At 41.7% G+C, this 14019-nt stretch overlaps 1 protein-coding gene across 1 annotated transcript in view; it reads left to right on the top strand.

Moving 5' to 3' along the window:
* The window catches only part of syne1b (spectrin repeat containing, nuclear envelope 1b), a 70051-nt gene that overhangs the window by 43452 nt on the left and 12580 nt on the right, over positions 1 to 14019 (top strand). Inside the window, exons 95-127 of the mRNA XM_065947779.1 lie at positions 570 to 764; positions 857 to 1027; positions 2010 to 2201; positions 2488 to 2619; positions 2908 to 3008; positions 3132 to 3285; positions 3419 to 3547; positions 3644 to 3799; positions 4082 to 4291; positions 4587 to 4688; positions 4794 to 4913; positions 5029 to 5229; positions 5373 to 5546; positions 5929 to 6060; positions 6172 to 6368; positions 6457 to 6589; positions 7739 to 7921; positions 8102 to 8251; positions 8555 to 8731; positions 8817 to 8972; positions 9084 to 9239; positions 9380 to 9550; positions 9759 to 9892; positions 10058 to 10262; positions 10579 to 10761; positions 10879 to 11025; positions 11132 to 11286; positions 11487 to 11634; positions 11711 to 11805; positions 12292 to 12526; positions 12731 to 12925; positions 13129 to 13254; positions 13491 to 13646. Of these exons, the coding sequence (XP_065803851.1) occupies positions 570 to 764; positions 857 to 1027; positions 2010 to 2201; positions 2488 to 2619; positions 2908 to 3008; positions 3132 to 3285; positions 3419 to 3547; positions 3644 to 3799; positions 4082 to 4291; positions 4587 to 4688; positions 4794 to 4913; positions 5029 to 5229; positions 5373 to 5546; positions 5929 to 6060; positions 6172 to 6368; positions 6457 to 6589; positions 7739 to 7921; positions 8102 to 8251; positions 8555 to 8731; positions 8817 to 8972; positions 9084 to 9239; positions 9380 to 9550; positions 9759 to 9892; positions 10058 to 10262; positions 10579 to 10761; positions 10879 to 11025; positions 11132 to 11286; positions 11487 to 11634; positions 11711 to 11805; positions 12292 to 12526; positions 12731 to 12925; positions 13129 to 13254; positions 13491 to 13646 (5271 nt within the window). The remainder of the gene's footprint in view (positions 1 to 569; positions 765 to 856; positions 1028 to 2009; positions 2202 to 2487; positions 2620 to 2907; positions 3009 to 3131; positions 3286 to 3418; positions 3548 to 3643; positions 3800 to 4081; positions 4292 to 4586; positions 4689 to 4793; positions 4914 to 5028; positions 5230 to 5372; positions 5547 to 5928; positions 6061 to 6171; positions 6369 to 6456; positions 6590 to 7738; positions 7922 to 8101; positions 8252 to 8554; positions 8732 to 8816; positions 8973 to 9083; positions 9240 to 9379; positions 9551 to 9758; positions 9893 to 10057; positions 10263 to 10578; positions 10762 to 10878; positions 11026 to 11131; positions 11287 to 11486; positions 11635 to 11710; positions 11806 to 12291; positions 12527 to 12730; positions 12926 to 13128; positions 13255 to 13490; positions 13647 to 14019) is intronic.

The raw sequence follows: 14019 nt of genomic DNA, 5'->3' as shown, positions 1-14019 counted from the left end.
ATTACGGTATGATAGAGGGTTTTGAATAGTTAGATGGACAGATAGCTTTCAAATGAACTTGGTAGGAGTTATTTCTTAAATAACATTAATACCTTGTTGCAAATATATTTGTCAAATATAGAAATAATATTTACAAATAATGACGGTCTGTTGAAAATTTCTGGGTCACTTTGCATTTATAATTCTGCAGACAGTAAAACCTTTCTTGTCTCCACATAACAGCAATGTTAAACCACTTTGGTTTGCTGAAGAGGATTGAAATGGGAATTATGACTCCTCCTTTCTTGATATCAACATTTTAAATGTTTTACTTTTTTCATTTTGGGTTAGAGCTTTTATGCCTTTATTACAAACAAGGACAGTGGATCGAGTAGGATGCTTGGGTGAGAGAGTGGGGAAAGACATGCGTGAAAGTACTGAGGCTTGGTGTTAAACTTAGGCTGCAGCAACAGTAAACAGTAGCCGTTTCTACATACGCTTTAAGTAATATTTCCCTTTGACCAATACAGGAATAAAAATACTCAGTAAATGTGCAATAAGCAACATATTTCCAATGTTGTCATCTCCAGGGACTTGTAGAAGAGATTCAGAGTGCACAGGAGGATATAAACAGTCTGCAGACGAGCTTCACAGAAGATCTGGCCTCAGAGGCCGTGGACTCAGACATGGCTGACCAGTTGGCCATGCATTCCTCCCTTGCCGTGTTAGCCGAGAGGATGGCCACCATCCACATGAAGGCCTCAGGGAAACAGCAAGTGTTGGAGGTAGTTTTTGTAAAGTTTGGGAAAGGTTGAGTTTTACTATATAACTACATGGAGAAATAATGATGATTAACTAGTGAATTGTTGTGCCCCAGGAGCGCGTTTATGACCGTCTGGAGGTTGAACGTCAGGAGCAGGCCATACAGCTCCATCAATCCAGAGCAGATGAGATGGAGCAGTGGTTGATCAGAAAGCGTGGCGCTGTAACCTCCATCCTTGAACCTCCGGAGGAGACGGATATGGAGGATCAGCTGTCTGAATGTCAGGTAAGAGCTCCCCCTGCTGTTCAGTCTGAGCAGTAGATGCAATCCTGGTAATAAGGATTTTTTTTTCTAATATAAATGTATTTATTATCAAGAAAAAGAAAATCTAACAAAATGCAGTCCAAATAATGAGGTGTGGTGGTTCTGTGTCCTGGACTATTGTTTATTTGACATTCAGATATTATTTCTGATAACTAGCACACTAAAGCAGTTTTTCCAGGGTATTATGAACATCCATCTTACACTTTCTTCAAGAATATTTTGTTTCCCTAATCATATATGGATCATCCCGGGGGGGGGGGGCAGGAACCCTTCAGAGGGTAAACAAGAGCATTAGAGGCGTTAGAGGGGCATTCAAGAGGCTGGGCTCCTAAGCGACTGAAATACTAGAGTTAAGCAGATTATGCAGATGCCGCTGTGTGACTGGGGCCTGTTAGCGGAAAAGGGCGGGGAAGTCAGGGGTAGTAGCTTTCAGACGATTAATAGATCCCGCTGCTTGGATTGGTGTTGGTGACAAAGCTGCTAGAATATCCAAGTAGGGGAATCCTAAAGACCAGTTGGGAAGGTAGGGAGGGAGTTACTCTCTGCCTTAGAAAAAAGAGCCGAAGACATCGTTTACAGACTAGTGGGGATGCCTGTGGACAACAGAAGTTTCTTCAAACATCAAATCAACATTCATTGATGGGCATTTTTTGCTGTTCTGTACTAAGGATGGTGTTCTTCTCAGAAAAATTGCTATTTAATTTCAGCGTTAGCATGTTTGCTGCAGGGCATGGAGCGTGAAGGATTAGTGGTAATATGTTGCACAGGAGGCGAGGCCGGAGAGGTGGGCCAAGGATGAAAGCAGAGGTAGATCTCTGCCTGCCCTTCTGCTGGGGCAGACTGCAGGTGTAAGGGGCTTCAGCCAGACCCTGGTTTATTCCAGAGCTGCTGTCCGAGGTGAGACACCATGTTTGAGCTGGCCTCTATCCTCCTGCTTCTGCAGAACATGCTCCTGGAGATTGAAGAGAAGGTGCTGGCCCTGTCAGAGTTGTCCATGCACAGTGAGAACCTGCTGCTGGAGGGAAGGACAGAGACCAGACAGGAAGCTGAACAGCTGGCCCGCAAGTTACGCACACTGAAAGGTGGCCTGTTGGAGCTGCAGAGGATGCTACAAGACAAACAGATTAATATCCAGGTAAGACTGCATGACATACACCAATGTGCGTACATGAATTATCAAACTATTATCCGAACTGTAAGCTATAGGATTCAGACCCCACTGTAGGAATATTTCACACAATGTAGAGAAAGGCATGTTCATAACTCAAACATGTTTCTAAATTTAGCCTGAACAATAGTTTCATACCTGAACTGGTGCATTTATTATACCATGATATACTGAGTGAATTAGTGTGATGATCCTTTCGCCTTGTGAACATGGGTCCCGTTAATGTTTAGTTAAACATTGTCTGGTCCTACAGGGCTCATTGCAGGACCAGGAGGACAGTGAATCAGACTCCAGCCTGTCTCAGAGTCCCAGTGTGCAGGACTGGCTGGCCCAGGCTCGGACTACACGTTCCCAACAGCACCAGGACAGCCTTCAGAGACAGAGGGTATTTTAATTACACACATTTTTAGTTCCTTTTCTGTAGTCTGTCTTCTGAATGTGAATAAGATACTGGCTAAAATTGTTGTTCGTAAGGGATTTGTTTTTTTTTGTTTTTGATCTACTTAATAAAATATCACAAAATGTAACATCTTTGCATTAGAAAGTTATATTTCTTCCTTCATACTGTTAAAACCAAGTTCTAACACAATCTTCTTAAAAAAGAAGTTACCCTTTAAAGCTGTGTTCAAAATTAATGAATTATATAACATACAAACTCAAATGTGTGTTTTAGGAACTGGAAGAGCAGCTTGCAGAGCAAAAAAAGTTGCTCCAGTCAGTTGCCAGCAGAGGAGAGGAGATCCTCATCCAGCAGGCCTCCCCAAGCAGTGCCAGGTGCTTTACATATTTTAAAACCATACATGAAATCAATTAAAAAAATGTCATGCTGATGTATGTAGTGATTCCTTTGCCAGGTAAATTTATCAGTAATCACTTCATGTGTTGGTCACTTTACAGTTCAACAGAACCATTTTCACCAGCATCTTTTGTTGAGAGAGAATCTCAGGCTGCACAAGAGCAGATGAGGCAGAGATGGGAGAGCCTGAGACTGGATCTTAAAACCAAACTGCAGCTCCTCCAGAAAACCCTTGAGCAGGACCACAAACAGCCGGTAAAACAATGTTTGCCCCCAGAGTGTTATTGTTAGCATAGAATAACACAACAAGCAAAGCATTTTGATAACGTTAAAGTTGTTGTCAATGTATAAAGCCAAGGACTGTCTGTTTTTGGTGGGGATCTTGCAGGTATATTCCAGAACATCTCGTGTGACAACAGCGGGATCACTGTATAAAGAAGAAACACAGGCTGACAAAGCCTCCCTGAAGACTCTGTATGATAGCTTCAGACAAACAGTAGAGGACATTACCGCTCAGGTTGGACTATTTCTATAACATTATTACATTACAACATTTAAATATGTAGTTCAACAAGTTTCAAAGAATTTTTGCAACCGTCTTGTGTATACATAGCCCGGTGGTGGTGAGACACAGGTGCCGCAGATGGAACAGCAGCTCTACGCAGCTGTGTCATCCACCTCCTCTTGGCTGGATGGTGTGGAGAACAATGTCTTCTCTGGCTCAGTGCTGCTAGCTGAAAACACCGAGACCCAGCTACAAAAGCAGGAGGTACAATATTTATTTTTTGCAGCTTCTTCATTATTTTATTATAAATTTGTTGATACCCACAAGCGAGGAGTTATTCAACTGTCAACAAGTGCGTTTTATTACAACAAATATATGTAAGAAGTTATTTGCAGATGCAGTTTGTGTCTTAAGTTTGCAAATACAAACGTGGGATGGGAAATAACAGTCAACATACAACAATAAATGAGTCATTCCCATTAGGATGCTGTTCTTCTACCATTTGCATATAATTGAAAGCTAAGTATATTCTCGACTTTCCTCCAGACCTTAGAGAATGATGTGAGGCATGTCACAGAGGACGTGAAGCTCAGCCAGGCTCTGCTAGCCGGGTCTTCAGGGTTGAGACAAGACGAGCGAGCGCTGCTAGAGGACAACCTGGACTGCCTGAAAGAGAGATTAGGAGCTCTGGGTTGTGCTCTGGGGCAACGCTGTGACCACATGAGGACCAGAACACACGAGCTCACTGCCTATCAGGTTTGGACAATATTTTGCATTTGTTGATTATCATGGGACTTCATGTTTTGTTTTCTTGACAGATGTCTGCTATGAAACATAAACAATGATTTATACAGAGTGATTTGCATCTCTAATAACTGCCCTGGATTTTTATTTAGGATTTATTTTGTAGTATATTAAATCATTGTTAACTGAACTGATCCCAGCTGCAAAGCACATGAATGGGAAAAGTCTGTATAACCATAGGCAGTTTCTTTCATCTATCAATAAAACTTGATATTAATGTTCTGAAATGTTGTCTTTTTCAATTCAGACCGAATTGCAACTTCTTCAAACTGCTTTAATTGAGACCAAGTGCCAGATCCTACAGGCCTTAGCTGGAACAATGGATAGACCAGCCTCAAAACAACTTGAGGTAAGGCTTTGACTGTGACATGTATGCACATACATACATACCCTGCCGCTCTTCCATCATCGCTCTCAGAGAACAAAATATGATTGTGTATCTAATTTCTCTTAGGTAATAGCGAGTGCAGAGGAGAGCCTGAAAGACTTTGAACAAAGGATAACAGAGCTCAAAACCAGAGGAACAGCATTACAGACGGATCAGATATCAACAAACAAAATACTAAAACTCCAGGTAAATGACCTCCCTTATAGCTCTCACTTCAAATATCAAACCATATGCAATTGATATTGAAGGAATGATTTTAGCAAAACAAAAGAGAAACACATATTTTTTTGCGTATTTCCAGGATTCCTATGAGGAGCTGGTGATGACGGTGGGATCCCGGCGCAGTGGCCTGAACCAGAACATGGCTCTGAAGGAGCAGTACGAGCGAGCTCTGCAGGACCTGACCGACCTGGTGGACACAGCTAAAGACAAGATGGCTGCCGATCAGAGGATCATTGCCAGCTCTGTTGATGAAGTCCAGAATCACCTAGACAAACATAAGGTTCGGTCAACTAAACTCTTGTAAGCTAGACAGACTTCAGGAATCTGTATAATGGACATTGTGCAAAGTTGAGGAATTAATGCTGGAGATGGAAAATAAATACTCCTGGGTTTGTGTTTATGGCTGATTGTTTTTTTTCCCAGGAGTTCTTCCAGGGTCTGGAGTCCCACATGATTCTAACAGAGACGTACTTCAGAAAAATTAGTGCTCTGATGCTTCCGAAAGAGAGTCAGGCCCTGGAGGAGACTCTCGCTGAGGCGCAGAGTGTCCTCAAAGAGGCACACAGCAAAGGAGTGGAGCTGGAGTGTATCCTGGAGGTGAAATAGAAAATACTCTTTGTGTTTACACAATTTGAATAACTGTGTCAGTCCAGTATGTATTTTCAGTGCTTCACAGTGATACAAGTAGTTTACTGTCTGGTTATGTTTCCAAGGAATAGATAGTTATGAACTGGGAACTATTTCTGGAGTGAATTCTGCATGAAGCTCAGTTTATGGACAATGTGTTAGAAAGCTTGATGTCTGAACATTATTGAAGAACACTGCAGTATTAAGTGTTATAATATTTAATTACTTCACAAACAGGAACAAAATAATTTTCTTCTTACATTGCTTTCTATATTAAGGGGAACAGTAGTTTAGTTTAAACTGCCTTTTAGCTCAGAAAATGAACATGATTTTAAATTATTTTGTTTTGCAGACTTGGTTCCGCTTGGTGCAGGACTACCAAAGTCTGAATCGCCATCTAGAAGCAGTGGAAGGAAATATTCCAACAGTTGGCCTGGTGGAAGAGACTGAGGAAAAGCTCATGGATAGAATCTCATTGTATCAGGTATGGAGTCACAACAGTGCAGATATTTGTCCATGACATTGAAATCCTGAATTACCTCTCACTCTTCTAAGATTAAATAATTTATCTACTCCTTGTTTATTATCTGTAAAGGGCTTAAAAGGAAGACTGACAGAGCACCAGCACAAGCTCTACCAGGTGCTGGATGAGGGCAAACATCTCCTACTGTCAGTTTGCTGTCCTGCTCTGGAGAACCAACTCGCTCTGCTGGGTGAACACTGGCTAAACAACACCGCAAAGATCAACAAGGAGCTGCAACGCCTGGAGGCAATCCTAAGACACTGGACCAGGTCAATAACACAACAGGCTTCTAAAAAACCTTTTTTTTAACCATTAATACAGAAGATTCAGTGATGGAATTGTGGTTTTTCTCTATAGGTATCAGAGGGAGTGTGCAGAGCTTAGCCAGTGGCTGCAGTCTGCTCTGGAGCGTCTGGAGTTTTGGAACACGCAGGCGGTGTTAGTCCCACAGGACCTGGACACTGTCAGAGACCATCTTTCTGCCTTTCTTGTGAGGCCACTCTTTATATATATATATATATATTATTATTATTTTATTTTTTTTTACTGTTTTCGTGCATGCAGGTTAACCACAGTACCCTGAGTGACGTTTGGGGGTGATGTGGAGCCTTTGGCGATGCCCATGCACCGAACCACTTTCATATGTAAATTTCATGCAAGGCTGAATTTTGGGTGAAGTTTGGGGAGTGCACGTTAAAGCCCACAAATAAGCAATTCATTGTGGCGAGGGAGAATAATAACTCCTTAAATTTCAATAGGGTCCTCGCTCCGAGGTCGGTGCTCGGGCCCTAAAAATAATGCACAATGTTTTAATAATATAGGGCTATTACTGTATCATATGTATCCTGATTATTGATAAAGCCGTAAATATTGTTCAAAAATGCAGCCTTAACCATCTATAAACCCAGGATACATATGATACAATAATAGTCCTATATTATTAAAACATTGCACATTATCTAATGATAAAATAACAGCATACAACTTTACACAAGTTAAAAACATTTTGGGGGTAATTTCAACAAGAAAAGGCCTTTAATCATATTCTTCTGGCTGTCTGGTGTCTCATCCAGACAGTTTGGTGCTGGGCGGAGCCATTTCTTCATCACCCTGGACAAAGGCAACTTCAGACACTGCCAAAGCTGTCGTCTGTTGAGCCTGAGCATGTAGACATAAAACAGAGAAAAACTGTGACAGTGATGCAAATAATGTGAAATCATGCCATCATAAGTTTTGCGACCCTGCTATGCATCTATATTAGGTTACTGCTTGTTACTGGAGGGGATCTTAACTTCCAGGTTAGTAAAGCCTACGTCAAAGAGAGAGGAGACCCGCAACTCACCACAACAATTATATCCAGAACAACTATAGATCAATGTTGTTTCAGCATCACTGTCGTTAAAATCACTATAACGTTGAGGGTCATCAATTAGATTTCAATTTCAACCAAATTGACGAATCAGTTTTTGTTCATTGATCAAACCTTTGATTAATATTTTCATAGAGTGAGGGAGACTGCTGACTGACGTGAGCACTCTGACAATATATGATCAGTGTGTCATCTGCAAACTTGAATTGCATGTAGAATCGTACCTTTGATTACATGTACGCTGAAACCTTCTGTCCCTTTGTGTATCAGGAGTTTTCAAAAGAAGTTGAAAGCAAGTCAAGCCTGAAGAGCTCAGTGGTAACCGAGGGGAACCAGCTGCTGCGTCTGAAGAAGGTGGACACTGTAGTGCTGAGGTCCGACCTGGCACGCATAGACACGCAGTGGACTGAGCTGCTCACACGCATCCCAGTGGTCCAGGAGAAGCTGCATCAGGTATCGTCACATGCATTCAGCCTGAACAGGCTTATCTTCTCCAGGGTTAATAGGATTAGTCTTTTCTGCTGCTTCTCTTGTATACAGACATTTTTCACAGTGGTGCCCTTAAATTGACAGCATGTGTTTTTTTTTCCTGGTTGTTTGATAGTGTGGTCTAATTGTTTATTGTTTTCTTAGATCCAAATGGAGAAGCTGGCCTCACGTCATGCCATTTCTGAGCTGTTCAACTGGATAGCACTGATGGAGAACGTCATCGAGGAGGATGAAGAAAACCTCAAGAGTTCAGTGGGGTCAAATGTCATTCAGGACTACTTGCAGAAGTACAAGGTAATAGAGTTAGCGTACAGATTTTAGAGATTCATGGTAAATTTGACATAGTTTAGAAAACCTGTGAATATTTTATATAAGGGCAATATGTGAAAACTACAAACATACATTTTTGTATGTTATCTACAGTATTTCAAGATTGAAAAAGATTGGGCATGTTTTTTTAGAGTTTGGAAACTGTAAATATTTGATCTAATGCTGCACCTTTTTTACTTGAAGCCCCACCTAAGAAAAGCTGAGCCACCCCTATGATTGATATGACTCCTCATCTCATTGTTAAACTGCTGTTTTTCTCCATTTCAGGGCTTCAGAGTAGATTTAAGCTGTAAGCAGCTGACTGTGGACTTTGTCAACCAGTCGGTGTTGCAGATCAGTGGTCAGGACGTGGAAAGCAAGCGCAGTGATAAAACAGACTTTGCTGAGCGTCTCGGAGCCATGAACCGACGCTGGCAGATACTACTAGGCCGTATCAATGAGAGGGTGAGGACATAAGCCTAGATATGATTTATGTTAGTTTGTTATACAAAATCAGGCTCTAAATTGAGATTATTTGATCTACTTGCAGATTCAGTTCCTGGAAAGCCTTTTGGGGATGTGGTTGGAGTATGAGAGCAGCGTTCAGGCCCTGAAGTCCTGGATGGGAACACAAGAGGATAGATTAAAGAGGAAACCTCGGATAGAGGATTTGACATCTGTGCAGAATGCTCTCAAAGACTGTCAGGTACCTCTCTTAATGAGCAAACACTTATTTATTTGAACAAATTATATAGCCTGACATGCATCACACATTTTAGGTCCATGTTTCGCTGATCATGTGAAAATTGAATTTCAGGAAATGGAAGAGTTGGTGAAGGAGAAAGAGAAAGAGCTAGAGAGAGTAGAGGAGCAGGGTTGTGCCCTTGTCCAGAACAAGACCGATGAGGCCTGTGCTATCGTCATGGAGACGCTCCAGGGTGTCAATCACACCTGGGCTAACCTGGACCACTTGGTAAGCTCCTGTGTTCTCTGTGTTTTTGATTCTTCTTCTTTTACATCCATATATTCTGCTTTACTCTGCTGTCTTCTGTTCTATTTGATGTTTGGCATGTACAGCATGTCACTGTGTGGTTTTTATTCACTCCTCAATAGATAGGGCAACTAAAGATCAGCCTGAAGTCAGTGCTGGATCAGTGGAGTCTATACAAGAAGGCTTCAGAAGAGATCAATGGCCACCTGATGGAGGGAAGGTACTCTGTATCTCGTTTCCGCCTCCTCACTGGCTCTCTGGAGGCTGTTCAGCTGCAGGTGCAGAGTCTCCAGGTAATGCTAGATAAAGGGGAATCTACTATTTCTTAACCTCCAATTGTTGTCATCCAGAAATATTTATTTACACTGATTGCATTAGTTTATATGCCAAAATCATACAGTATTTATATTAATGTTTATATTACAGTAGTATTCTTTAAAATGGTTTGTATTCACTGTTTCCCATTATTTGAGAATTAACCACTGTATCTCATCTGTGAAGGATCTGCAGGAGGAACTGGAGAAACAGGAGAGCAGTCTGAGGAAGTTTGGTGCTGTGACCCACCAACTGCTGAAGGAGTGCCACCCTTCAGTGTCAGACTCTCTCAACAATGCTCTTAAGGATGTCAACGCAAGGTGATATTTATTAACTCAAACCTTTTTTTTTTAATCTTTCGCCTATTTAAAGAGAATTCTTTATTTATTGCGTAGCATTTCAGCTGTAAAGGCAAGACACCAGCATTACCATCAGTGTTTGAAATCATTATCATTTACATTGATCCATTTCATATTTGCACTTAGATGGACTGGCTTACTTGAAGAGATTGCAGAGCGTCTGAGAAGCAGCAAAGCCCTTCTTCAGCTGTGGCAGCGTTACAAAGAGCTTTATGAGCAGAGCTGCAGCAGCATCCTGCTGCAGGAGGAAAAAGCAGATCAGCTGCTCAAGCTTGCCTGCAGCAAGGACATCGCTGACGAAGAAGTGTCAGACTGGATCCAAGAATGCAGCGTGAGTGAAGCCACAGCTTTATCACTGTTGATGTGTCATTCATTCTAATCAGCTGTTCACTCTATGACTTCATGAATGTCTTTTAAGTCTCTTTTATGAAAGACAAATATGAGTTAGTTATTTAACTTTGTTGATGCAACATCATTGCACTGAAGAGTTTAGATGAGTTGTGATGATGTTTAGTGAAAGTTTTAAAAATGTTGAAAACTTGTCCTCGCATTTTCCATGTAGGATTTTGTCGATTTTTACATTTGTTTGTGTGTAAGAATGCTAAAATATATTTTACTCTTAATGTAATGGATACTATTTGTCTCAGGAGGTGCTCCGGTCTCAGGCTCCTGTGCAGGCCTCCTTGCAGGTTCTTCAGGAACTGGGAGACCAGCTGAAGCAGCAGGTGGACACATCAGCTGCCTCAACCATTCAGTCAGATCACCTTTCTCTCTCCCAACGACTCTCTGCTGTGGAACAGGCCCTTAACAGACAGCTCACCACGCTGCAGGTAGAGCAACAGACTTGTGACAAATAGTTTTGACGACAACTCCACCTTTCATCAGCCAGTTTGTCTAAATAATGAGGTTTACATTTGTGGGTTTCTGACATTTCTCTTTTACTTCAGACCGGAGTGCAAGACTATGAAACCTTTAATGATCAGCTGGATTCTCTGGGGTGCTGGATAGTTGAAGCTGAGGAGGCTCTGAAGGTGCAAGATCCCAACGGCTCAACTGACCCGACAGTCATCCTGGATCGAATGGAGGAGCTCAAGGTTTTTTTTTTGTTTTTTTTCCTTTTATTAGTCATCTGAAAAAGAAATCAGTTTTGCATAGTGTCCAGATATTGGAAATTTCACATTTTCTTTTGTTTTCTCACAGAGACTAATGCTGAAATTCAGCAGTATGGCTCCAGAACTCGAGCGTCTTAATGAGCTTGGTTATCGGCTCCCTCTTAATGATTCAGAGATCAAGCGAATGCAGAACCTGAACAGGAGCTGGTCAACAGCCTCAGCACAGACCACAGAGAGATTTAGGTATGCCACATAAAGATACAGCAAAGGGAAAAAAGAAAGTGTTAACCTTACCTAAGAGTGATCCAATTCTGAATATTCTGTATATTTCTGAAAGTAAATGTTACAATATATGTTTCCAACCTGAAACCATAATTCAAATAATTGGCACAATAACTTAAAAAGTGCTTTGATTTGCTCAATTAGTGTTTTTGTCCTTGCAGCAAACTCCAGTCTTTCCTGCTGCAGCAGCAGACCTTCCTGGAGAAGTGTGAAACATGGATGGAGTTCTTGGTCCAAACTGAAGAGAATCTAGCTGTGGAAATTTCTGGAAACTACCAGAGTTTGATGGAGCAGCAAAAAGCTCATGAGGTAAGAATCCCCTTTTAAGGTAAGAGTAGTTTTTTTAAAAGTATGAATCATTATTCATCACCGTGTTGTCTTGCAGTTATTCCAAGCAGAGATGTTCAGTCGGCAGCAGATCCTCCACTCTATCATCAGTGATGGACAGAGGATGTTGGAGCAGGGTCAAGTAGATGACAGGTAAGTCTGTCAGTCATTACATCCCATACCTCATACAATACTTCTTGATCTTCTTGATTTATTTCTGTCTGTTTATGACCAAAAGTCAAATTTTCTACTGAATATAAGTAAACTGAAACTCAAGTTTCCACTGCAAAATTTGAGATGTTCATGCACGCCTTCATTGCATCACGCATTGATTATTTGAGGCTGGCAGTCAGGCTCCAGATTATCTAGCTGAAATCATTCATTCCTGTTGAGCAACTTAGATAAAATACACTACAGCTGCTCTCTGTTGCTCATACATACCTACAGACCTGTGGTGAGTGAGCTTTCCAGGCCATAGCTCCCAAACTTTGGAATGCTTTGCCCATGTCTTTGCACTCTGTGAAATCTGTTAGTGATTTCAAAAATCAATTAGAGACACACCTGTTTAGACAAGCATTTGGGTAATTATCTTTCATCTTTTTATGCACTGTGTACTTTACTTTTTATCGTATCTTACAGAGATGAGTTCAACCTGAAGCTGGCTCTCTTGAGTAACCAGTGGCAGGGCGTAGTGCGGCGTGCTCAGCAGAGGCGGGGCATCATTGACAGTCTGATCCGGCAGTGGCAGCGCTACAGAGAAATGGCAGAGAAGCTGCGTAAATGGCTGGTGGAGGTCTCCCACCCTTCAGAAGCCCTTCAGACAGGCACTACAGTGCCGCTTCAACAAGCTCGCTCCATGCTGGATGCCGTCCAGGTCTGTGAAATAAAATCTTACAGAGTCTAGTAAAGTTACAGCAGAGACTGATGCAGTGAGGGTATAAAGGCTGAAGAAAGTGATACAGACTCATGTTCTTGATTAAAAAAACACCACTTGTTGGTTGGATACGGCACGCTAACAGGTCTATAGTTTGATAATCAAGAATTGTTTTATCTAAGTGCTAATGCTTTTCTGATTTAGCTGAAGGAGAAGGTGCTGCAGCGCCAGCAGGGCAGCTACATCCTGACCGTAGAGGCTGGCAGACAACTACTCCTATCAGCTGATAGCCGGGCAGAGGTGGCCCTGCAGGCAGAACTTACAGACATTCAGGACCGATGGAAGCACGCCAACACCTGCCTGGATGAACAGAAGAAAGATCTTGCCACCTTGTTAAAGGTAACCCAGACAAATTGGTAGCAGCTTGTTGAGTACAGAGAACTTCAGGATGTTCTATTTTTCTTCTTAAGATTGGCCAAGTGCCACAAATTTACTTGTGGTGTGAATGAGGAATGCTGAAAAAGAAATAATAGAAACATGCAAAAAAAAAACAAGTTTTTACTTTTCTATTTAACTGATGAGGCTGTTTGTGTCATGTACAGGACTGGGAGAGGTGTGAGAAAGGTATTGGTGGATCCCTGGAAAAGCTTCGTGCCTTCAAGCGGCAGCTGTGTCAACCTCTTCCTGATCACCATGAGGACCTGCAAGCTGAACAGATGCGATGCAACGTAAGAGCCTCTTGGTATTCTTCAGTAATTTTATCATGTGCAAGGTTTACTCCAATTTAATTAAATTGATCACACATGGCTGATGTCCGGGAATCTAATGTAGAAAGGTAAAGCTCTAATCAGTTGTTGTGTTTGACTGTTGAGCTCACCCTAAACAAATAAATCTGACATTTTGTGTTATTCAGAAGATGTTGGTAAAAGTTCTGTCAAAACTGATGAATTTGTCTCAATAACAGGACCTGGAGAATACTTTTGACGGCTGGACTGGGGATCTGGCCCATCTGAATGTGTTGAGGGAGTCCCTGTCTTGCTACATCACTGCTGAGGACCTGTCAGTCCTGCAGGAGCGGATAGAGCTACTTCATCGGCAGTGGGATGAAATCTGCCACCAGGTACAGGGCTCAAAACAGAACCTGAACCTTTGCATTACCTTTGTTTACTGTGTTCAAGCTACTATGGAAAATGACTGGACAGCCACTCCCCTGGTGCGTTACACATGGGTAACCATAAAGCTTTTGTAACACTCAAAGATGTGGCCATCCAATACACTGGTCTCATTTCTGAAGTTCCTTAAGACACCAAATTGTATTGCTACCGTCAAACAAAATCACAGACCTGTTGTAAACTGTTCTTTATAATATCAATAAGCCAAGATCAATTTCAGCCCAACGTAATTCAAATAAAAGATGGAATATTTATATGACTTTGTTTGAGACATAGAAATGCAAATAAATCTCAAGGAAGGGTAATCTTTTTTTACTGGGT

The sequence above is a fragment of the Labrus bergylta genome, chromosome 18, assembly GCF_963930695.1.
Source record: "Labrus bergylta chromosome 18, fLabBer1.1, whole genome shotgun sequence".
Lineage (NCBI taxonomy): Eukaryota > Metazoa > Chordata > Actinopteri > Labriformes > Labridae > Labrus > Labrus bergylta.
This window is presented reverse-complemented; position numbering and strand designations above follow the sequence as displayed.